This window comes from Apis florea, unplaced genomic scaffold (genome assembly GCF_048593485.1).
Source record: "Apis florea isolate Af1SG1 unplaced genomic scaffold, ASM4859348v1 contig_3756_pilon, whole genome shotgun sequence".
Taxonomy (NCBI): Eukaryota; Metazoa; Arthropoda; class Insecta; order Hymenoptera; family Apidae; genus Apis; species Apis florea.
Window position 1 is genome coordinate 254,501 of NW_028256838.1, and position 24,544 is coordinate 279,044.

The 24,544-nt window shown below is 27.3% G+C and overlaps 4 protein-coding genes and 2 non-coding genes across 8 annotated transcripts; 5 read left to right on the forward strand and 1 right to left on the reverse strand.

Annotated features, from left to right (window-relative positions):
• Positions 1-1,906: 1,906 nt before the first annotated feature.
• LOC147656479 (trypsin-1) lies at positions 1,907-8,111 on the forward strand. Its single transcript, XM_086914864.1, has 6 exons — positions 1,907-2,348; positions 2,812-2,926; positions 4,733-4,895; positions 5,631-5,839; positions 6,199-6,450; positions 6,789-8,111. Exons 1-6 carry the CDS (start codon positions 2,220-2,222, stop codon positions 6,908-6,910), a joined length of 990 nt encoding a protein of 329 aa, XP_086770990.1. The 5' UTR covers positions 1,907-2,219; the 3' UTR covers positions 6,911-8,111.
• A 556-nt stretch (positions 8,112-8,667) lies between these two features.
• LOC100869483 (trypsin-1) lies at positions 8,668-14,272 on the forward strand. Of its 2 annotated transcripts, none has more exons than XM_086914866.1 (6): positions 8,668-9,408; positions 9,846-9,939; positions 10,380-10,542; positions 11,381-11,583; positions 12,986-13,188; positions 13,490-14,272. In XM_086914866.1, exons 1-6 carry the CDS (start codon positions 9,346-9,348, stop codon positions 13,670-13,672), a joined length of 909 nt encoding a protein of 302 aa, XP_086770992.1. In that variant the 5' UTR covers positions 8,668-9,345; the 3' UTR covers positions 13,673-14,272. The 2 variants fall into 2 exon arrangements, with proteins under 2 accessions (XP_086770992.1, XP_086770991.1); XM_086914865.1 differs by having other exon boundaries at positions 9,095-9,408; positions 11,369-11,583.
• A 660-nt stretch (positions 14,273-14,932) lies between these two features.
• Positions 14,933-18,099, forward strand: LOC100869363 (vitamin K-dependent protein C). Its single transcript, XM_003697560.4, has 7 exons — positions 14,933-15,316; positions 15,899-15,968; positions 16,054-16,222; positions 16,297-16,502; positions 17,210-17,421; positions 17,678-17,735; positions 17,916-18,099. The coding sequence occupies exons 1-7, from the start codon at positions 15,224-15,226 to the stop codon at positions 18,035-18,037; spliced, it is 930 nt and encodes a 309-aa protein (XP_003697608.1). The 5' UTR covers positions 14,933-15,223; the 3' UTR covers positions 18,038-18,099.
• A 406-nt stretch (positions 18,100-18,505) lies between these two features.
• Positions 18,506-22,287, reverse strand: LOC100873026 (uncharacterized). 2 transcript variants are annotated; one of them, XM_012492129.3, is made up of 5 exons: positions 22,178-22,287; positions 20,765-22,072; positions 20,653-20,685; positions 20,409-20,569; positions 18,506-20,319 (listed from the first exon to the last, which is right to left on the reverse strand). In XM_012492129.3, the coding sequence occupies exons 2-5, from the start codon at positions 21,882-21,884 to the stop codon at positions 20,170-20,172; spliced, it is 1,464 nt and encodes a 487-aa protein (XP_012347583.1). In that variant the 5' UTR covers positions 21,885-22,072; positions 22,178-22,287; the 3' UTR covers positions 18,506-20,169. The 2 variants fall into 2 exon arrangements, with proteins under 2 accessions (XP_012347583.1, XP_012347582.1); XM_012492128.3 differs by having other exon boundaries at positions 20,409-20,572.
• A 339-nt stretch (positions 22,288-22,626) lies between these two features.
• Positions 22,627-22,745, forward strand: LOC105736621 (5S ribosomal RNA). The gene has a single exon (XR_004225658.1). It is a non-coding gene; the product is annotated as a 5S ribosomal RNA (ribosomal RNA).
• Positions 22,746-23,488: 743 nt separating this feature from the next.
• TRNAD-GUC (transfer RNA aspartic acid (anticodon GUC)) lies at positions 23,489-23,560 on the forward strand. The gene has a single exon. It is a non-coding gene; the product is annotated as a tRNA-Asp (tRNA).
• Positions 23,561-24,544: the final 984 nt, after the last annotated feature.

Here is a 24,544-nt window from a genome sequence, read left to right on the forward strand (position 1 = left end):
ATACTCTTGGTGAACAACAAATGATAATTCTTTCTATGTAATATTTTTTCCTTTTAATGATAGTAAAGAAACCAATAATCTGTGTACGTTATTAGTTAACTACGATTATTTTAATACTTTTAAAATAATAAAAATGTTTCGTTTATTTGAAGAAATTTTCCATTTCCTTTAATACTTTTGTCTTCTTAAAATGAATTCTTCAATTCAGTGAATTAGTTTTAAAATTACCAACTGCGGGATAAAGCTCAAAATTTCGGAGAAAATTTAATTTAAAATCTTTGAACAAACAACAATCATTAATCGAATTCGTTGTCAGTTGAAATGGTAAGAACAATCTTAATGGTAATTCTTAGATGGAAAAACTCTTGTTGCAGGTCGTAAAAGGCACATGATCAGAGGACACGAGAGAAGTAAGCGTAAAAATTGTGACGATGAGCGGAGAACTTTTTTAATAAAATCTTTCCATGGCAAAACTCATATTTCTCGCCTCGTGATTTCATTTGTCAAGGATGGGGACACGTCCACGTTTGGTCGGCCGCTAAAAGAGAAATTTTTTGAAAGGATAAATCGAAAGCGTGCCTCCTTTATCTGGTTAAGATGGGGTGTATCGAATCGAAGTAATAAAAGTAACGTTCACGATGGAAAGATTTCGTATCATTTCGAAAAGATATTTTCATCAATTTGATCATTGAAAATAATGATAGGAATCTTCTTTTTGGTATCCAATGGTATATTCTCAACTTTCATGCGAAAAAAGCATTTCTCAATTTCTATCATTGGAAAAAACGATCGATTAATCGTTGAATATATATTCCAAGTTTCTCTAATATTTACCAATCGTTAAAACGATTCCATATCCTGTATTAAAGAGAATAATTACCATTGGAATATCAAACAAATTGCAAATTGAAGCTTATTTGTAAAATTAAATGCAAAATATATACATTCGATGATACATACATTATACATTGGCGTTGTAATATTTTATAAGTAATCTAATTTTTTCATGCTGCTAATTTTCAAAATTTCGTTGAACGAGAAAACGTAAGATTCTTGAATTAAATTTTTTAGAGGAAAAATAATCCTCTATTTCTAAACGAAATATCAGAAAAATATATATATATATATTCCACGATATAAAAATATTTGACAATAATATAGTAGATATAGATGTTCTAACCTCACTTTTTTATTGTTGATCTTAATAAGCTTAGAATTATAATACTAAGTTTAATGTAAAATTTAATATGGTAAAATTATAATATTCAAGAAAAAAATAGATAGTATTAAAATCGTAATACTTAAAGAAACGTAATCGTAAAATTAATATCACTTACGAATGAAACAAAATATTTTTTTTTTTAACTAAACAATAAAACAATAAATTTTCCCAATGACATAAATTATCTAATAAAAACAAGAAATATTCCATTCATATCTCTCTCTTACTATTATACAACATCTACAAAAAATATTCATACACGATTGTAATCATTACAGCATTCACATAAATATTAATTAATAATTAAATCCAAATATATGAAATTTCGTATCGCATTAACACCACTTTCACTTTACGAAAAATAGCTACGAAAAACTTGGCAGTAAAATAATGATAAAACGTCTCGTTGAAAAAAGAAAAAGAAAAAAAGAAATAAGAATGCACAAATTCCTTTTTCGCGTAGCGATAAAAATCAAAAATATTTCAAATTCTCATAATTGTGAAATTATTAAAAGACTGATCTGTTCGTAAAATCGAGGGACGAAATATTAGGAAATCGGTGGGCAAATGGAGAATCTGGCGTGACACGAATCGACGCGGCCACGTCCATCTTGCCAATTTCGAAACGAGAGAGGATCATCGGTGCGATCGGCTTAGCATACTGAATGGGAAGAGCAACAGGACACAGTGAAAGAACTTTCTTCGCGAGCGAGGAACGCTCGTTGTTGGTCTTGCTCGGTCAGTCCGATGTCTTCGTGGAAGCGCGGTGAAAGCGTCTGCACCACGTCCGTCGATCCTCTGCAGCCTCTCTCGATCGAATCTAGGGAACGTGAAGAAAGAGGAAAGAGGAAGAGGAAGAATATCTGGTGTGGAAGGTGTGTTGGCACGCGAAGATAGAATGCGCGATCATGAAAAATTCCGTGAAAATCTCGAGTGTCTAGGAAGTTTGGCCGGCGAATGGGAAAATCTTGCGTGACATTCCTCAGACTGGCGGAAGATGTTTCGAGGCACGGTATCGCGGGAAACGTGGACACTGGCCTTGTTCTTGTTGCTTTTCGCTCACGTGGCTTGTTTGGATGTTAAACTTCTGCGTAATAATTCTTTGACCACCTCGAATTATTATGGTGTAAGTAGTTCACATTGGACAGTGAAATTGGCTTCTCCTCGTTACGAGTGATGTTTAAACGAGTGATGTTATATGCAGTGTAATAATTGCAATCTTATTCTTGAAAAATTGCTTTGGTCGAGGAATTCTTTTCTTTTTGGGGGGAGGAGGGAGTGGTAATTTTTGATTAAGATCATAATTAGATAATAATAATTTTCGAGTGTTTAAAAAGTATTTTGAAGGGAAGTTTCGATGGAGAATTATTTCTTTCGCGAATATCTCGTTGGAATGAAATAAGGAATCAATTTTATTTGGATAATTTAGAGGGATTCGTCGATTTGTTCGTTGTATAGATTGGAATTTTTAACGAGACGAGCCTTGACCCATAATTCGAATCATGGTCACTTTCTCTGACGGCTTCTTTGCTTATTTGCAATGGAAAGTGAGCGTACGGCTTGAAGAGTGATCGATGCGTTTCTTTCAGACGACGAATTCGACCCGTAATCGAAAGGGCAAGTTCCTGTTTGATGAATTGTTCGGCCTTGATATAAGTGGCAGCGTGGACGATGATGATGTCGTGTCAAGGAATTGTACATGCGGTAAGATTGTGTTAACACGTTAAAATAATTCCAACGCATATGCATTTCTTAATATTGAAAGTATTCTTTGAATTATAGTTGATTTTTCGATATATCTAGAGTGAAATTATAATAGAAAGTTGTAAATAAGTAATTTTTACAAAAATTTGTAAGAGTTTTGAAATAACACGAATATTAAAATTGCTATCTTTTTTTATTGTTTTTTCATTTTAATTATTAAAATTTTCTATTTCAAATTTTGAAAATTTGAATAACAATTTGGATGAAATTTCATTAGAAATTTATATTTTTTATTTTCTTATATCTGAAAATAACACGTTTTATTCATCTTACGTAAAAGAATATATTCATCCACGATTCAAAATATTCTATAATTTTCTTTTCTTCCGTAAAAGAAAAGCGTTATTTATATACGATTTAGTAGAAAATAAAATATGCTATTACGTTTTTCCCATGAAAAGTAATATATTGCGAATACGTTTAATTTTGATTGTCTACAAACAGAAGAATATTTCAGTCGTTTGCAATGAAAATTTAAACGTTCGAACGATACACGTTTCATTTAAATGTGACTTTTTTTCTAGTGAAAGAGTGAAATTGATTAGTTTTCGCCTCAAACGTTCAAATACGATTTCTTTCAAATAACGAAATAAATTACTTCTCGTGGCAAAGTCAAAACATGCCATTATTCCTGATAAGAGATGAAATATGTTTCTTGGATAATCGAAATATACCACTTTTCACTGAATATGAAAAATAAATGTGAACAAATATGACGAATGACACGTGCCATTTTCAATTTGTTTTGACAATTTGTTTGTGCCAAGAAATTTTCCAATATTATACATATTTACGATAACAAAGAATATCTTTTTGATAATTTTTTACACCAATTTATGAGTCACTGATATTCGCGTTAAATTTTTTAATAGGAATTATCGAAACTATATTTGAAACGCATCAACTCTGCATAAATGTGCAGAATTTTATTCTGCATAATATACGTATAATTTACATAATATACATATACAATGATTCCAATTCTGTCCAAGTTTTCAAAAATTCTATATTACAAACTCACGATATCATGCATTACAAACTTGATTAAATTATTGTATACATGTATATTGAGACATGGAATTTTTACAAATCTAAAATCACAGAAATGTAGAATTATAATTTATAGAATTTTCGAAAAATTGACGAAAAGACGAAAAATCTATTATATATTTATTGAATCAAATTCTAATTACAATTATTCTCAAACTAATAACACATTCAGTTGAGAAATTCTGCCCCTAATACTCTACTTACATTCAACCATGCAATAAAATGATCAAGTTGAATGATCAATGCTCGAAGATCACAGATCGATTCGTTCCAATTACAAGATAGAAAAGATAAACTATTAAACTGGTTTTAATAGTTTTCACCTGCGTTTAACTCCACTTGATGGGATGGGATAGAAAAAAGAGAAAGAGGGAGAGAAAAAAAGAGGGAGAAAAAAATCCACGAACTAGTTTTTTCCATGGTCGCTCGTTTCTCTTTCTCTTCGACCGCGTGGAACGAAAGTGCGATCGAAAAATCACTTTCCCCCCATACGACTTTGCAAACTTATTACATCACGTGACGGAATTTACACTTGACCACGTCGGCCAAGTGTAATAACGTCAGTCAATACGTATGATTGCGCGCTGGCTAGCTATCGATGTAACAGTCCACGGTAGAAAGCGTCGTCGAGTGCTTCCGGCTCCTCTAGCGACGATGTCACGTAACGGGCAACAATGATGGAGGAATTGCTTTCAGAATGCGGTATATCGAATCAGGAGGATCGAATCGTCGGTGGACGGCCGACAGCCCCGAATAAATACCCGTGGGTGGCGAGGCTCGTGTACGAGGGTCGTTTCCACTGCGGAGCGAGCCTCGTTACCAATGATTACGTTATCACTGCTGCTCACTGTGTACGAAGGTAAGTTTTCGTTTTCGAAATTTGCATTAATTTTTCCGATTCAATTTAATCGTTTCGTTTATTTGGCGAAAATTAAATATCGTTAGTGTGCAAGAGTTTAGTGAGAAAAGTTTTTAAATGTGATTTATTGAACGAATAATTAGGGAAATTTGAAGATGAAATGTAGAAAATGAAAAAATGCTTCGTTAGAAAATAAATATATATAAATTACATAATTGTGATTAAAATAATTGACAATTATGTAACACGCGTTATACGTTATTATCATGTAACTTAAATATTATCGAATTTGAAATAAATTTTAATCTATTATCGTTTTCTTTCTGCAGAACTTTTTATTAAGAAAAGAATTTACTACTTGCTAAGTAAGTAGAATGCTTAGGTAGCAGTAATACGGTGGAAATAGAATGCAACGAAAGCATTTTAAAGCTTCCATTATTTCTCTTTGTGTATTTTGCTTTTATGCAAAAAATAGTTTATCAAGAGATATTTATTAATTTATTGTAAATAAATCGGTAATAAAAGCATTTATAATTAAAAATTATATTTTTATTCCTACTCCCTATTAAAATACGTATCAAACTATTTATATTTAATGATTACACGAATTAAAATACGATATATATAAAAAAAAAAAAATAATATCAATATTTTGTCATAAAGAAAAAATTGTATATATTTTCAATACATTTTTTGTAATGCAATAATATGTAAATTTTTTGAATTATTTTCCAGGTTAAAGCGTTCGAAAATGCGTATAATATTGGGTGATTACGATCAATACGTGAATACCGATGGAAAAGCTATAATGAGAGCAGTGAGCGCTGTAATTCGTCACAAAAATTTCGACATGAATTCGTACAATCATGACGTTGCCTTGCTGAAACTTCGAAAATCTGTGAAATTTTCCAAACGTGTCAAACCAGTATGTTTACCTCAAAAAGGTAACAATTAACAATAAATAATCGTCTCAAACGTGCTAACGAAAAATTTTTACAATTTTTTTGTACAAATAATATCTTATATTTCGTAAAATTTTTAATCTTTTATGAATTTCATAAATTGTCACAAATTGAAAAATCATGAAGAATTTATTAAAATTAAATATTGTTAATTTCATGCTTTTGCAAACAAATTGATACCTTATAGAATAAATAATTTTATTTAAAAAAGATAAAAATTTATCCTATTTAAGAACTAAAAACAATTTATTAAAAATAAATCTATTGATCCTTGCTTCGTAAAAGGACAAAAATTTCTTTTTCTCCAATAAAATGAATTTAAATACCAGAAATATTTGCAGGTAGCGATCCAGCTGGTAAAGAAGGTACCGTGGTAGGCTGGGGTCGGACATCGGAAGGTGGTATGCTGGCTGGACAAGTCCATGAGGTGCAAGTACCCATATTAAGTTTAATACAGTGTCGTAAAATGAAATATCGAGCTAATCGAATCACGGATAATATGATATGCGCCGGTCGAGGCAGTCAAGATTCTTGTCAGGGTGATAGTGGCGGACCTCTTCTCGTGCAGGAAGGCGATAGACTCGAAATAGTTGGTAAGAAATAAATATCGTTCAACTTTTCACACGTTTGCTTTCAAATTGTCGAAGAATTAAATTTCTACGTATTCTTTTTATTCGTTTAGTTTTCCTTGATAAAATCATAATTAAATAAAATACAAATTCACTGTGTAGAAACTGATTAAATAAATTAATAAATATCGGAGAAATAAATAAATTTTTAAATATCAAATGATTGTAAAATAATAGTTTTTAAACTATTGAATATTAATATAATTTATTTTTTTAAGATGTAAAACAAATTTTTAAAAATCATAATATTTTTATAAGAATGTTGTATTTATATTTTTAATTTTTATTTCTTTTGAATATAGGAATAGTTTCTTGGGGTGTTGGCTGCGGAAGACCAGGATATCCTGGGGTTTACACTAGAGTATCTAGGTATCTGAATTGGATTAACACAAACATGAAACAAGGATGTATATGTACGAATTAAAAAGAATCGATCGATCGTTCGACATGATATTTCCATAAAAAAATCTAGAAAATGGAAAATCTTCTACCAAGCTATTCTAATTTAATGACAATATTTTATATTATAATTCATCAAATTATTTATTAATCTAATCATGTTGTGTTAAGAGTGTTCACTAATTTTATCATTTGATAAAATATAATTATAAAAGTCAATTTAACACAAAATAGAAATTATTACTTTATAATTATTGAAAATTATTATAATTTTATTAATTAGCCAAATATATAAGAAAAGTAAATTAAATGTACTTAAAAATCTCACAACTAAATAATGTATAAAATAAGAAGCTGCTACAAATTAATTTAATCTATATATATATATATGTTTAGTAGTAATTAGAAAAGTTATTGCACATTATCATCATTTTATGTTAATAATAAGTATAAATAATTATAATTGTAAAGGATACTTTATTATTTTTATATATACAATTGTATATAATTTATTAATAAATTATAACGTTAGAATAATTATTATCATGGCAGAAAAAAGTAAATAAAGTATTTAAATGTTGTATGTTGTAAATTAAAAAATAATCTACTATATAAATTCACAAATTTTTTAAAATTTCATACAAAAAAACAAAATCAAATTTGAAATTTCGGTAAAACGTTTATATTCTTTTTTAATATTTTGATCAACATTACATTTTTCGTCTTTTTTTCGTCTATTTTTTGAAACAAATAATAATCTTTTTGATATTTTTTTATTCTATAAAATATGGAGATTGCTTTCATACATTTTTTAACATCTGTAAAAATTTGTAGTTTTCTTTTTTAATATTTTGATCAACATTACATTTTTTGTCTTTTTTCTATTTTGTAAAACAAATAATAGTCTTTTTTTTTTTATTCCGTAAAATATGAAGATTGCTTTCATGGAGATTGCTGTAACAATTGTAAAAATTTGCAACATGTAGAAAATATATTGTATAATATTCGAACTGTACTCGTATCGTCCCTTTTGTTGCGTGAATGGCAACGTACGTACGTACTTGGAATAATGATCAGTAACGGTTTTCTGTCGAACCACGATTAAATTAATGAAGCTAATACAAAACCAAGACGACAGTATGTGCATTCGTGCACCGTAATGTTTCAATCTTTGCATTCAATGCTTTACGTTTTTCATATAAAATACAATAATATATTCGATGCAACACTTGCTCAAAAAATAAATTTCCTTTCGATCCATCAAAACTAGCTTCCCTCTCTTTATTTTTTCGCATTCCTTGATATTGACGTTATTCAACAACTATTTATAAAAGATCATTGTCAAGAAAAAAAAATATAAATAAACAAATAAATAAAAATGAATTCTAAAAGATCCAAAAGAACTTTTGTTCCCTCGATATAGTCGAGACCGAAAATAAACGGCCAACAAGGCGTATCATAATTTAGTCGAAAGTGGAAAAACCAGACTATAATAGCCTAGTCATTATCTCGAATAGACACAATATTAGTGCAAAAATACTTGCTGTTGAACGGTATCGAATGACGCATGACAAATTTGTGTATAATAAGAGTTTTGCATATAATGTGATGAAGGTAGTTGTAATGTCTTTTCCCTTGGAATTTGCATAATATATTCGTGGTATATTCGATTTTTGGACGTGTTGTGACAAGATGGTAATAAATACGTGAAAAAAAAAATATTTTTTGACATATTAATAACAACAGATAATATGTGGAATATATGGAATTGAATGATATATTGTTTTATGATCGAATAAATTGAATTTTTCACGTAAAATTTACTTTTAGTAATATAGCAAGTATAAGTATTTTCAAATGCTTTTCTTCATTAATATTTCTATTTTATTAGTTGTCGCAAATGATAAACTAATGAAGATAACCTAAATCGATAAGACGTATTATTAATATTATTAATATTACAATAAATAATATCATTAATGTGACAAGCAAATTTTCAATCGAAAAAGACAGCGCATTATTAACGAATATAAAATTATCTCTATCAAGATTCAAACGTCACTTCTAAATTATCAAAAAAATATTTAAATGCATCCAAATCTATAAAAAAAAAAGAACTGCAATCATCGTTGAAAAACCTAGCGTGACCCTGATGAAGGTCAATAACAGTCACCCGTAATTCGACCCTGAACGTGAACCCGAACTGGTCAGGTACTGTCCAGTCGCCGACCAGTCGTGTCCTCCTTCTCTTCTGGAATAGCAATCACCTTCCTCGAAGTGAGTCGTCCTCAGTTGCCGTGGGACACTGGCGATAGCAACTCCCAGCCAGGGATATGTTCGTAACTCGTTCCTGACAGTGTCCGCGCGGCGGATCCTTCGTCAACAGAGAGAATCCTTTCCTGTGGAACGTGTAAACTTCGCACGGATAACAAACGTGGGCAGAATTTGATCGATCGGAAAATGAGGTTCTCCCCGTGCATTGGATTACTAGCGGTCCTGGCTCTGGCTTCAAGAAGTTGTCAAGTAAGACCATCTTTGCGGTAAAACTTATTTTTATAAGTAATATCAACGGTACTGTGAGAGGTGATGCAGACGAATGCAGAATGAATTGTAGAATATTATTTGTTCTACAATTATGGAATGAACGAGTGATCGAGATTGTTTTAGGGATAATTTTATTAAATAATTGCAGAATAATCAAATTGAATTTGTGAAAATGTTTTCTATCGATTCGTTTTTGTCTCAAAATTTGAATTTGCTTTTTAAAAAGTAATTTAAACTTAGAGCGTGATGTAATATGAATTAAATTTTATTCTTGAAGAAACAATATTAATGTTAATTTTTAAATTAACAAGTTAATGTATACATAGAGTTTATATGGAGATATATTAAATAATAAGTGTTACGTATTAAATTGTTAATCAAAAATTTATATTGAATGTGATTGAAATTTTTTTTAGGCAAGTACTTTCGGTGAAAAGGTGAAAAACTTTTTTGGTATTTTTGGTAACAAACCACCGTATGCTGTAGAAGCACCTGGACCATGTTACTGCAGTAAGTACAATTACATTTTCATTCAATCATATAATAAAAATAATAATTAATAATTATTAAGAATAACGTGATGCAAAAATGATACAATACTTGGGAAATAATCTTTATTTAAATTAATATTACCGTCATATTATTCAATATTGAAATGGATAACTAAAAAATTGAATTATAACAATATTAATCACATTATAATTATTGAATTATGCTGTAATATCATTTAACTGTAATATTATTTATAATTTTAATGAATCTTAAATTAAATTTTACATTATTGGGATTAACTTAACACTACGTTCTAAAACATTTTAACACCAAACTCTAATATAACAGTCAATATTGCCAACTTATCATTATTATTATTTTATTTTTCGTTACCGTTAACTGCGACTCCTAGTTAAGAAAACCAGGTTGCTAACACGTTTAACTGTTCAAACTATTAGGCTGCGGCCTGCGAAACGAAGAAAGTCGAATAGTTGGTGGTCAAACGACTCGTATGAATGAATTCCCATGGATGGCCAGGCTTTCGTATTTGAACAAATTCTATTGTGGTGGAACATTGATAAACGATCGATATGTACTTACAGCGGCTCATTGTGTCAAAGGGTAAGTATTCACCAAAACAGGCAATTAATCCTCTATAATGGTATGTTAAAATTTATATATCCATATCTGTAACTTTTTATGGTATTTTTCAAATTTAATTTGTTCTTTTTACATATATATTTTTATTTTATTGATATTAAGTAATTTGTAATATTAAGTCATCTTATAATTGATGCTGTTTTCGATAGAAAATAATAATAGTTATTTTTAATTATTATGAGAAAATAATTTTTCTTTTCAGTTTATAAATAATACTCTAATCATAATTTTTATTTAAAAAGTTTCATATATGAAGTAAATAAGAAGTGTCAAAAATATAAATTCAATCAACAACTATGACAATTGAGATTGTAACAATTATAATCTAGTTCAATCAAAACGAATATAATATGTTAATACTAATCAAAAAGCTTTTTATAGCTTTTTTCGTTGCTTTGCCATATATAATCAGATACTGTAATAAATAAGAATTTATTTGCAATTCGCTCAAAATCAATTGCTCATTTATCAAAATATTATCTATTTAATTCTTCTCTATAAATTTTTCCCTTGATAATTCTTCGCTTTATAATAAGCTCCTTTAAAAAGAACGTTATGAAATTAATTAATATTCATAGCAACAATATTGTTATTCGAATTTATAAATCAGAAACTATATTATCAGTTACGTAACTTTTTTACATCAAAAAACGAACAAAATTAACACTCATAGAGGATCAAAAACAATTTATTGTACATATAATGAACCAAGCAATTCGAATCTCTGAATTTTGAATTACAAAATGACAATTTAAGTTCTCCAGAGAAGCATGATCAGCTTTCCTAGCCCCGTTTTCAGGTTCATGTGGTTCATGATCAAGGTCACGTTCGGTGAGCATGACAGGTGCACCGAGAAAGGAGCAGAAACGAGATACGTGGTGAGAGTGCTAACCGGTGATTTCAGTTTCCTCAATTTCGACAACGACATTGCCCTGTTACGTCTTAACGAAAGAGTGCCCCTCAGCGATACCATAAGGCCCATATGCCTGCCATCAGTAAGAGGTGCGACTATTTTACTGTTTCTATTATCACGTATGCAAATATTAAAGATGTTCATTCTGTCATAATCATGCATAGAGTGTTAATATATTCATTGGATATCTTCGAAAGGTTTTAGAAGGGAAACAAACAAAAAAGAAGCTTATTTATTAAATTATAAGTAATTGAAGTTTGTATTAAATGAGACGACCAAGATGAAATCATCTCGCTTTAACTGCATTTCTTCTTAAACTATCTATAATTTGATATCTAAATTAAATCTTGATTGATACTTTTATATTTCTTTTAGAATGGATCTTTGAAAGATATTTATTAATACTGGATAATATGGAAATATATTTGACTATTGAATTAATTAATCAATAGATTGTAAACTTTTATATAGATTTATAGATACAGACTTTTTGAATAGATTTTCTGAAATGAGGAAATAATTATAAATAATTTATTACATAAATGTTACAATTCAAGAAGTAATGTTGAAGTTTTAAATATGTTTCAAAGACATTTTGTAATGTCAAAGAACAATATTGTTCAATCTGTAAATTAATTTTTTCAAAAGATAAGAATATTAAGATAGAAATATAAAACAAACTTTTAATTGTAGAAGATCTCATAGCTATTTTTCTTTGTTAATGTTCATGCAATGATACATTTCATTGATTCTAATAATAATTTCTAGAAATTAAAACAAATATAAAAATATCAGTTAAAGTTTGTTTAATAAGTTATAGTAAATTTTGTACTAAATAAAACAAGACAGAGATAAAATAAGACACTTTTATCTCCATCTATCACACTCTATCAATGACACATTTTCTTAAAAATGCCTTTAATGAAATTCTGCAATATAAGTTCTATCTTAAGTTAAATCGTCTTAGTGCAAACTGAAATCCTTTAACAAATAAGTCTCAACCAGTATCTTTTTACACACTCGTATATTTGAATCTCATAAAAATCCACTGTTCGATCGTGTGAAGTAACAGAATCTCAAATAACTCCATCAAAAACGAAAAGTCAAGTAGCACACGCATGGACGAGAAGCTCTTATATCGCAATTAATCTACAAACGCTTCAATCATTATTTATCGTTGCAAAATTACAAATTGGTCAATATACGGGTACCTATTCAGCCACTTTCGATCGAAACAATAAAACTCTGATGCACAAACAATTGGCAACGATTATTTATTATCCCGAATTATGTAACTCGTGTGAAGCAGGTGACGAGATCCAGGTGAAAAGTGCAAGTGGATAAACACACTGTCAAATGCAAAATAATTCTAAAAACTCTATGCATACCATTGGCATTGCAATTCTTCTCTTTCTTTTTTTTTTTTTTTCTTGTTGTGTGCACATTTCTCTTCTCGCGCGTATATATACGGGCCGTGTTAATGGGTTTCAGATAAGCAATACGTCGGATCGAAGGCAATCGCGTCCGGCTGGGGTACGTTGTACGAGGATGGCAAGCCTTCTTGCCTGCTGCAGGAAGTCGAGGTACCGGTTATGAGCCTTCAGGATTGCCGTAACACAAGCTACAATCCACGCATGATTTCTGATAACATGATGTGCGCAGGATATCCCGATGGCCAGAAGGATTCTTGTCAGGTGAGCTTTATCTCGGTTATGTCAATTTTAAAAAATTGCATAGAGATAATGATTTTTTGTGTGAAACTGAGGAAAAAGAGGACTTAAAATAAACTGAATTCCTATATTCTTCATTCATTTTTGCATAACTGATAATTGGAAATTAGTTACATATCGTTATGATAAAAACGATATATAAAATTTTAATAATTAAATATCGTATCATTTTATTTTACAATTATTATTCGAAATCGATGTAAAAAGGGGAAGGAAAAAATATCCTATTTCTACAGATTTCCTTCTCTCTTTTTTTTTTTTTTAGGGTGATAGTGGAGGGCCACTCATAACCGAACGCGAAGACAAGAAATATGAGCTTATAGGTATAGTATCCTGGGGAAATGGATGTGCTCGGCCAGGATATCCTGGTGTTTATACGAGAGTTACGCGATACATAGACTGGATCATTTATCATTCTCGAGAGGGATGTTTCTGTGAACAGAATTAAGATCAATAATTGTTGTACACAACGATGTTCAAACCAATAGATTTCTCTGTTTTGTCGTATCAATTATTATCACCGAAAAATATCACGAGAGATAAATATTAGTTTGATTTGAAATGTTATAACATAATTCGGTGCACGTTCGAGGAAAACTTTGATTTCGTTAGGAATATTAATTAACAATCAGTTTTCATATTCGTGAAATATGTGTCGAATATAAGTGATATTCCAAGTGATTCAAAATTAAATTTATTTGTCTACGAATGACTCAAATGAGAGGAGAGTACTAAGCTCAAAAATAATTTTAACACGTATATATATTTACGAAATACTCAAATTTTTTATTTTTCTGTATATCACTTTTCATCTATTATTGTTAATGATCATAAATTTATTCATTTTATTGTATTTTTTTTTTTTACAACAAATATAAAAATCACGATTTACAATATAAGTATAAGATCAATTGAAATAAAAAAAAAAAATTACACGATCTGTTCAAACATAAGTGAAAATTTTAATTTCATTTTAAAGATCAAGTAATAAGCTCAATGACGAGATAGTCAATAAACGTTTATTATTACATAAATTATGCAACGATAATTATCTATAAATATCTTTTTATTTCATCCTGATAATAACGAAAAATTTAATTCAATTTATCGAATAACTTAAATCATTCGTCATGTTTCCTTTCATTAAATTCCTCGAAATTTCACTAATTCCCTATACACGAAAATTTATCGATGCTATTTTCTATCGAGATTAATTATTTTATAGAAAATTAATCGCACGCATTAACATCAAAATTAAGAAATTCAATCAGAATAAAGTAATATATATAGAAATATATATAGAATTGTAGACTTTGCAGCAAAAGAAGAAAGAATAGATCCATTTTTTAACAAGTTATTAAGAATTTATAAATTTTCAACTGTTTCGTGCAAAAATAAAGTTCTCCAATTAATAAATTAATTTATTTTATCGCTCGTTATTTTTAAATTTACAAATTCGTCAAAAATTGAAATAAAAATCTAACGCCTACTTAATTATACTATCGATTAATATGAAAACAATTTTATTCTACAAATAATTGACATCATTTTTCATACATTTCTGTTAAACATGAATCAACCCTTGCTGCAAGATGAATTTATCAATTCGTCCAATCAATATGATTCAATTACTGTGCCTGCGAATCAATTACATTCGATACGCAAAGCCGAAACCAATGCGTGCACATCCCTCGAATCGAAGCCGATACTCTCTGCTCAAAGCTTATCATACGTGTCAAACGTATTTCCATTTCCACGGATTGACTCCTGATCACATCATCTTGAAATCCTCTAACGGTACCGGAGCAACCGGTTGGCGACCGGTTACCATTCAAACGAGACAACCAAGAGCGAATTCTTGGGGTCTCGATAACTTTCGTGGATTCGACGTTTATGAAAAGGCCTCTGCTCGAGATGCGGGCAATGATAATCCCGCTATACAAGAGAAACCGACCGTTCAACCGGACCCAGTACCGTTTCGACAGCCGAGAGAAAAGCCATGAAGCTGCAAAACTTCGTTAAATACCTCGTATGCGGTCTTTTGTTGGTGCTCGCCACGAGATCGATTCGCTGTTTCGAGGTTGCTCCATCCGTAAGCGATTTTTCTTTTAGACATCCTCGATTTGTTTCTCGATATATTGATTGAACTTTTTTTTGTCGTACATTGTCGTTTGTTTTCATTTTTTCTAATTCGATTTCGTGTCGAAGAGAACGATGGGAATGAAAAAGAGACGCGTAATTGGGTATAAATTTGATTTAGTTCGAATTTCAAAATTTATTTTTAATTGTATGGCATTATTTATGTGAATTAAGGGGGGGGAAACAAGTAGTAAGAAATTATTAAGTACAAAGTAGAAGATATTTTATATTCGCTATTTTTATTAAATTTTGATTAAATCATCGTGTACTATCCATTCTTGATTAAACTTCAATAAACTCACTAATAATTCGTTTTTAATTATCAACACTGTTAATTAACTATTGTCTGCTAAAATGATTGAGGAGCAATCTTTGATCTTTGAAACAGTAAAACTATCTATAATTAATATAATTAAATGATTTATCATTTTGTATATCGTAAATAAAATAAATTCATGAAAGTAAATTCAATATTTTGACGTTCGAAAGGATGGTAAAAATATGTAATAAGATATAAAAGTATACTTTTTATTAGAATAAATTGCGGGAAACACGAGGCATTTTGGACTTCCTGTTGGGCAGATTCAAAACTTGTGGCAATTGTCGTAAGAGAATATTTGTATGATGTATTACCAGATATCCAATTGATTAAACTCTTCATTGATTATTAAATAGCTAGCTTGTTTATAGTTTGCGGTCGACCGAATCGATTTGGCGAAACACGATTTCTCGGTGGAGAATATACAAAAGTTCACGAATTTCCATGGCTTGCGAATATTCACGTGAGATCGAAATTTCTCATCAGCGGAGTTCTGATAAACGATCGTTACGTTCTCTCTTCGGCCAATCAATTCGTTGGGTTCGTAAATTTTGCATTAAAATGTTCATTATTGTAATTTTTTGAAGGGAACAACTTGAGAATATTATTCGCAGCGTAACAGCGGCGGAAGTAAAAGTATCCCTTGGAGAATACGATCGATGTAATTTGGACGTGTCGTCGAGCACGATCAGCGTTGAATCGTTGATTCTCTATCCAGAGTATAACATAGAGTCTCATGCTCATAACTTGGCATTGATCAAATTGAGTCAAACTGTTAAATTCGAGAGAAGGCTATCACCCATCTGTTTACCAAATCCAGGCACGTATTTAATTCTTATTGTTCCATTCTCTTTTTTTCTTTCAAATAATCTACTCGTAAAATAATAATTGATAATTATGCAAATTTGCGTTTCTATGGAACACAATTATTGAAATTGAAATAAATGATATGTTTTATTATTCTTTGTTACGAATATTTTCCATCTTTTTCAATATCACAATGCATCCATAGATTTTTTATACATATAAATTTTGCACAAATACGTAAAATTTCTTTAGTTTAATAATAATATATGAGTTTAGTAAAGAAACATAAAAAATGTATCCAATAACATCTTCAATATCTTCTTCGTTATTTTTAAAAATATTCGAAAGTTTTATGATGTAAAATGTAAAAATTTTATAATACAAGAAAGAGCTGAAATATATACACATATATATAGTAATTTTTTTTATATGCTCATAAAAGTTTTATTCTCAAATATATACGCATCCTTAAATTGGGAATTGCTTGTTTTATCATTTTTGACATTAGAAGATATTCCTTCAAAATTCTTCATTTTTATTGATTTTTTTTTTTCTTTATATATCATTAATACAACTTGCAACAAATCAAACCAACATTTCTGAAGAAATTTACAAGATATTGAAAAAATAATTTTTGGATCAATACATACGTATATTGTACAATGATAAAAGGAAAATTGATAAATAAATACAATTAATACAAAATATATCATTATTAAGGTTCGACTTATCTTGGACAAGTTGGAACGTTGGTCGGATGGACGGTGAAGGACATAGACGATTCAAACAATAATCAAACTTGTCGGCCACGAAAATTGGGACTTCCAATTTTGGGACACGAGGAATGTGTCAAATCCGGAATAAATCCTATGAATTTTCACAATGATTCCGGTTGTGTTGGAGTATTAGGTGGAAGTTCTATTGTATGCGAGGTATGTTAACTTATCGGCAATATTATTTTTAATTAAGTACACTTATTAATCAAATACGGATATTTATAAGTTTGTTACAAAAAATAAATATTAAGGGATAATTGGATGAACCGAAGAAAAATATTATTATTAAATTATAATTTACAAGTTAAGAAGAATTTGTGATCTTCTTTTCCTTCTTATTCTTTTTTTATTCTTATTTCACTTTATTTATTTTATTTTGATAAAATTTTAAATATCTAAATGTACGTTTCAGAACGACGTGGGTTCCTCAGTACAATATCGTTCATATTTTGGAGTGTATGATCTCGTTGGTATGCGTAATATTTTTTTTAAATTATTTAATTTTGAATAACACGAATAATAATTGTAATTAATTTTCGTAATAGCCTTATCGCAGTGGGCTTATCGTATAGTATAATAAAACTTCTTTATAAATAAAATTTTTCATGCTAAGGATAGTGAATTAATGAAAATATCTTATTTTGTAACAGGTATAATTTCAGATATAAACAAGTGTGATAATATTCCTGCAGTTTCGATATTCACGAGGGTTGGCCCACATTTAAATTGGATATTACAACAAACCAATGATGCTTGTTATTGTTCAAAATAATAGATTATTATTTTTTTACAATACTTGCATTTCAAAATAAATTTATTTTTATTATTTTTCAATGTGAGAAAAATTTCATTATTCAATATAAATTTTAATCATTTGCATCCTTTAATTTATGCAGAATGAAAAAATATAGCGATTCTAATAACAAAAAATTAATATTCATTTTTATTTTAAATAAATTTAGAAACATCCATATCTTTTCCCCTTAAAATTTGATGCTGTTAAAATAATTTTATCAAATCTTATCTAATTTAAATAAAAAAGAACTTATACAATCGTTTTAAAGAACATCCGTAGTACTTTACGTTTATCTTATCTTATAAATTATTATTTAGTATTATTACTGATCTGCTATCTTAAATTTAAAAAGAAAAATAAAATCATTAATAAATATTAATATAATTTCTTAATAAACAGAAAAATAATTATTTTCAACAATTTCAGTATGAATAATATTCTTGCTTACATACAATAATATTTATTTTGTTGTAAGAAATTTATTACATACTCGATATCGTAAATGCGTGTACAAGTGGACGGTATTTGCAATCATGAAAAATTAATTTGATATAATTATCAACGAATGTACAATAATTCATTCAAATGTGATCAAGGTATAAATATATGAATATCCATATAAACATATGAATACTTTGTGCATTAAATTCACTTAAACGTAATACATGTACATAAGTATCTGTATTATTTATATTTATTATTATTAACCCTACAATGATATAATACTTTTTTCTCGATACATCAAGTAGATATTATTGCAATCTTTTAGATTTAATTCGTATTTCGTATATTTACATCGTACAAAAAATTATGAAAAAATTCATTGATATATTTTTAAATATCTAGTCTGTATAATTATATGTTTAAAAGAAAATTATAAGTTTTATATTTGCAACAATGGTGGATAGCAAAAATAAGTATTCCACTGGTATAATGACAAATGTACCATTGTACCATTGTAGGATTAGTATATTCGAGTTTTCTAAATAATAAATATGACGTACGATTACAAATTTGTCTCGGAATATAACATTTCGCCACATGCTATATCGAAAATAAAAATTTTGATTATGATATAGTAACATATACTGCAATATACAATATACATGTCATCGAAGGAACTATTTGAAAAAATGTACCATATAATTATATAATGCGTTTTTCATTCATCATTTCATACAACTTTTATATATATGAATGAAAAAATTCGATAAAAAGAAATATTAAAAAATTTTTATCTGAAATTATTTGTAATATATTTATTAAAAAATAAATTTAAAAATCAAAATAATAAATAAATAATTTTTTTTATATCAATATTATTTTTAATTGATTTATATTTATATTTACATCATTGCTTGCAATTTGATATTGAACAAAGATAAATTTTGAGAAATATTAAAATTCATTTAATTGTAATAAAATATTAAAATTTATATTCTTAAATGTAAAGAAAAATATATATATAATATTTGAATACAAAATTATTTATAAAATAAATTTTAATTTCTGAATTTTAAAAAAATAAATAATAATACTAAATAATGTAATGAATCTTAAATTATAAAGCATAAGTATAAAATTACATATATCTAATTAAAATTATAATATATTTAAATTTCAAATTACATTTTTAAAAACAAGATAAATTAAACCTTGTTTTTGTCAGTACGTCTGTAATATAATAAAATAAAACTTATGTTTTATTGTAATAATTGTATATGTATATTATAATATTTTTACGAAATGAAAAAAATTCTAAAAAGAATTATAATCACAATAAAAATATATATATACGCTAAAAATAAATTACACATATGTAAATATATAAACAATGAATAAACAGTAAAAGCTCACTGGAAAGAATAGGTTACTGAGTAAATTAAGCAAACTGAGTTTAAAAGTAAGCAAAAGCGCTTTAGCCATTATAATTTAAAATTAAATGTTATATTATTTGCTAATATATCTAACTTAATAATATTTAATGAAATATTAAGAAATAATTAATTTAAAATAAATTCATATTATAATGGAAGTATACACGAATACAAAATAATATGTTACACGCGTGCTATTATACAGTAGCTTTAAAATATTTGATACATGCATTAGTATATAACATGGGTAACATTTGCATTACATTGTGATGTAACTGCTTCTTCTAATGTACAATCCAATTTACGGTAATTAGCAGTGCTTGGTCGTCGTCTAGCGCGACTATTTCGTGATCTTCGTCCTTCTACTATGATAGCTATTATCTGTAATATTAAAATACTAAAATGTAAAATATCAAGAAAAGAAATGAATGATTGAAGTTTTATAAATAAGAAAAAAAATACTTATTTACTTTTTGTTTATGTTGATAAACAAAATATGCAACTACAAAGATTAAAGAAAGTGCAGTTAAGTAAGTAAGAAAATGAGATTCTTCATCTGTTCTTATAGGATGATATTGAGGTATTGAGATATCTCTTTGCTCAGATGGTTCAGGTATACCTTGATCTTGATCTGCTGACATAAAAATACATTAAATATAAATACATAATATCAAAAATTATAAAATATTTTTTTTTTATTAAATTATTTTTTACCAGCATCAGATTGGTCAGAAACATCATTTGTATCTAAAAAAAAAATTTAAATTTAAATACAGTAAATTATGTATTAAAGTAAGAATTAAAGAAAACATGAATTAAATAATACCATCAGTTAATTTTCCATTTTGCTTAATGCTAGCAAAATTTTCATGATCTTCAGTATTATCTGATATTGTACTTGTTTTATAATCATCATTTATATTATTCATATTTTTTTCAGCTTCATTACTTATAGTATTTATTCTATTGTTTTCATTTTTTTTAAAATCCTCATCATTTTTAGATAATGTTTTTGAATTTATATCTTTATCATTTTTATCATTCTCAAGTCTCGCATCATTTTTATTATTGTTATCATTATCATCAGGTTTTTTAGCGTTGTATTTTTGTAGCGTTGATTCTGAATTTTCAAAAATATGACCTGTAGCACTTAATTCTTTTATTTTTTCAAAATCAGATGTTGTTACAGTAACTTCAACAAATTCAGTTTGGGATTCTTGTTCTAACACAATATTTTTCACATCAGATGTTGTTTTATATTTATTATCACTATCTCCTTTCGTTTCATTAGAAGTTTCATTTATTGCCGTAAAATTCTGTTTTATATCTATAGCAGGTTTTTTCTCAAGTTTATTTTCAAATTTTTTTCCAAAATCTTCATTTATTTCATCAATACTTTTGCTCCATGATAATATTGCACAAAGTGGAATAAATTTTCCTGACAAATTAAAACATGCGGCATAACAAACATGAGAATTATTAAAATGTACATGTGATAATAATGGCTCCAATTTTTTATATGCAAATTTAATATCTTTAATATTTTTACAGAAATTTGTCTGATCATTTTCATTTTCTTCAGGGAAATATCGTTGAATATTTGAATAGAAAGTAGTATGATTCAATTGATTTTGTAATTTAGCTTGACAAACTTTATACAATGTATCATAAAATATCAAACATAAAAAATTTCGTATATTCTTGTATGTCATATCATATTGCGCAATTACATGTTCTCCTTCAGGATATGTTACATTATAACAATCCGCTGTAATATTATTTTCATACAAAATTGTCGGCATTTTACATAATTCACTGTCACTTTTTATTACATCTATAATACTTTGTGATGTTGATACACTTAATACACTTGACACTTTTATAAAATAAAGAAAAAAAGCAAAAATGCCAAAACTAAAAGCTGAACGAGTTATATAGTTTTCCATTATTCTTTTATCCTCTAAACTAATGTCTTATATAACTTTTAATTTTTCAATCAATTGTTTTAACATGTGTTATGAATACTCTGTATTATTTCTTGAACATAACCTTCCACAATTTAATTTATTTAACACGGACCCAACTATAGAATTTTATATATACGCCATCTTTCTTCTGATTGATCATACATAACCTAAAAAACCATCTTAATCTTTATATTTATTCAAATGTTTTTATTTTATATGCTATATAAAAATCTTATAAACAATAATATAATAATAAACATTGTCTTTTTTACCATTATTATTATTTTATATAAGATATATTAGAAATATATAAGCACAGATAAGATGCAGAATAGATCCGTCATTTTATGGGATTTTATGTTCCCTCTTCTAAATTACTGATTACATGAGAAAAAGTAATTTTGATGTATTATTTACGATTTAAATATATAAATTATAATAATAAATTTAGAAATTACTTATTCGAAGCTTTAAAGTTGCAATAAACATGCAATTAAAAAATTTTATTAAATATAAATAAAATCGATATAAATTTAAATATATATATATATATATATATATATATATATATATATATATATAGATAAATAGATAATCGTATAATAAATAAAAAAATTATTTTATTTATACTACAAAACTACTGTAATTCAGTAGATAAATTTTTCCAGTATCTTTATCTTATATTGAATCACTTTTAAATTATGCATAGCAAAAATATAATACCAACGACCATACCACGTAGGGCATACTGGTTCTCGTCCGATCACCAAAGTCAAGCTACGTTGGGCACGGTTAGTACTTGGATGGGTGACCGCTTGGGAACACCGTGTGTTGTTGGTATTTTTTTATTTTTATTTTATATCTTTTATATGAATAATTTTTATTTTGATTTATATTTTTTCCTTATTTATTATTTATTTATTAATTTAACGGTTGTAAATTATATTTTCATTTATAATAACTTGAATCTGTTTACTGTCCATATATAAAATTTATACTTGGGCAAAAAAACAATATTCCAATACAATTTAACAGATAGAAAATAAATTAAAATCTAGTTCATTAGAAAATAGGATATATTATTTAAATTTTATATTTAGATTTTAATTATACTACAAAAAAAACGCAAAAATCATTCCTCGTCTATTATTTTATTCAAACGATAATGCAAATCAAAATTCTATATTACAACTTTTTAATAAATTATATATGCTGATCTAATACTATACATTCTGGTTTAATATCTATGCTGGAACTATAAAAAAATTTCAATTTCATCTTTGAAATAAAGTATCTACTTTTATCAAATTAATAAAAAATTATTATAGATGAAAATCATTTGTATCAATTTATTTCTATATTATTAAAACTAATTTTATTCGAAAAACATTATTGTAAAATTTTTAGCATTAGCTTCCTTCATCGTGCTATATATGCTCTGTGCATATTTTGCAAAAATTATAAAAATAAATTATAAATCGGTTACTGTTCAGCATAAGATCCAAGTATAATAATAATACAAATACGATTATAATAACTAAGTTACAATTATACTATCAGTTTAACAAATCCAACACATAGATTCCTCGGTAGTATAGTGGTCAGTATCCCCGCCTGTCACGCGGGAGACCGGGGTTCGATTCCCCGCCGGGGAGATTTTTTAAATTTTTATAATTTTTCTTTTTTTTATATCATTATTTTTATATTATCATTATCATTATTATTATATTAATATTCTATAATTATATCTTATTTATAAATATTACTTATTGGCTTAATTAACGAATTATACTACAGAAAAATACGAATTTAATAAGAAAATATTAAAATAGAATAAATATTTATTTTCACTATTTATAAAAAAATTGTGCAATGAAAACAAAGAATCTTATTAAAGGTTTAACATTTTTTTATTATTATAGCTATTTACATGCTGATTTAATGATTAATATGTATTCTATTCAACTTATATTACTCAATGAATTCTTTTCCTCATTATTACATATAAAAAATATATTTAATGAAAGTACAATAATATAGAACAATAAATAATAAGGAAAAATTTGATATTTGAATAACATTCTTTTCGTTGTTTATAAATGAAAAATTTGTGAGAATGATATTAATTGTTTGAATAAACTATTTTTATTACTTAAACTTATTTAAACTTAATCATTGTTTGAAATAAAGATTTATTTTTGAAAATTATTAGAGTTGTTATAATATTTAAAATAATTAATGATAAAGGTTGTGAATATTATACATAATAGTTTTTTTACAATTATAATTATATCACATTATTCACTTTATTGTAACTCTTTCTGTATATGTTTTTTATTTATATTGAATAACTGAATACATTATCATCCACTGTAATTGATATATATGTATACAGCTGCGTGCACAATCATAAATAACAAAAAAAAAAAAAATTAATACTATTTAACTATAACTATGTCATGTTAGTTGTAGTTCTGTTAACTATTTTATTTATATGATTGAGCTGCCAATATCGAGTCGTTCACCATTATATCGACAATCAACTTTATATTTAAATAAAAATATTAAGCCATATATACAGAGTGCAAAAAAAGTCTTTCGTTACTTATCAATTTATGACAATTTTTATGTAAATTGAT

Coding starts and splice junctions, on each gene's coding strand:
- LOC147656479 (XM_086914864.1), top strand. CDS start 2,220: ATGTTTCGAGGCACGGTATCGCGGGAAACGTGGACACTGGCCTTGTTC. Junction 5,840..6,198: donor AGTATGTTTACCTCAAAAAG/GTAACAATTAAC, acceptor AAATATTTGCAG/GTAGCGATCCAGCTGGTAAA. Junction 6,451..6,788: donor CGATAGACTCGAAATAGTTG/GTAAGAAATAAA, acceptor TTTTGAATATAG/GAATAGTTTCTTGGGGTGTT.
- LOC100873026 (XM_012492128.3), bottom strand. CDS start 21,884: ATGGAAAACTATATAACTCGTTCAGCTTTTAGTTTTGGCATTTTTGCT. Junction 20,686..20,764: donor AAATGGAAAATTAACTGATG/GTATTATTTAAT, acceptor TTTTTTTTTTAG/ATACAAATGATGTTTCTGAC. Junction 20,320..20,408: donor TTTATCAACATAAACAAAAA/GTAAATAAGTAT, acceptor TTAATATTACAG/ATAATAGCTATCATAGTAGA.
- LOC100869483 (XM_086914865.1), top strand. CDS start 9,346: ATGAGGTTCTCCCCGTGCATTGGATTACTAGCGGTCCTGGCTCTGGCT. Junction 11,584..12,985: donor ATGCCTGCCATCAGTAAGAG/GTGCGACTATTT, acceptor AATGGGTTTCAG/ATAAGCAATACGTCGGATCG. Junction 13,189..13,489: donor GCCAGAAGGATTCTTGTCAG/GTGAGCTTTATC, acceptor TTTTTTTTTTAG/GGTGATAGTGGAGGGCCACT.
- LOC100869363 (XM_003697560.4), top strand. CDS start 15,224: ATGAAGCTGCAAAACTTCGTTAAATACCTCGTATGCGGTCTTTTGTTG. Junction 16,223..16,296: donor TCGGCCAATCAATTCGTTGG/GTTCGTAAATTT, acceptor TATTATTCGCAG/CGTAACAGCGGCGGAAGTAA. Junction 17,422..17,677: donor GAAGTTCTATTGTATGCGAG/GTATGTTAACTT, acceptor TGTACGTTTCAG/AACGACGTGGGTTCCTCAGT.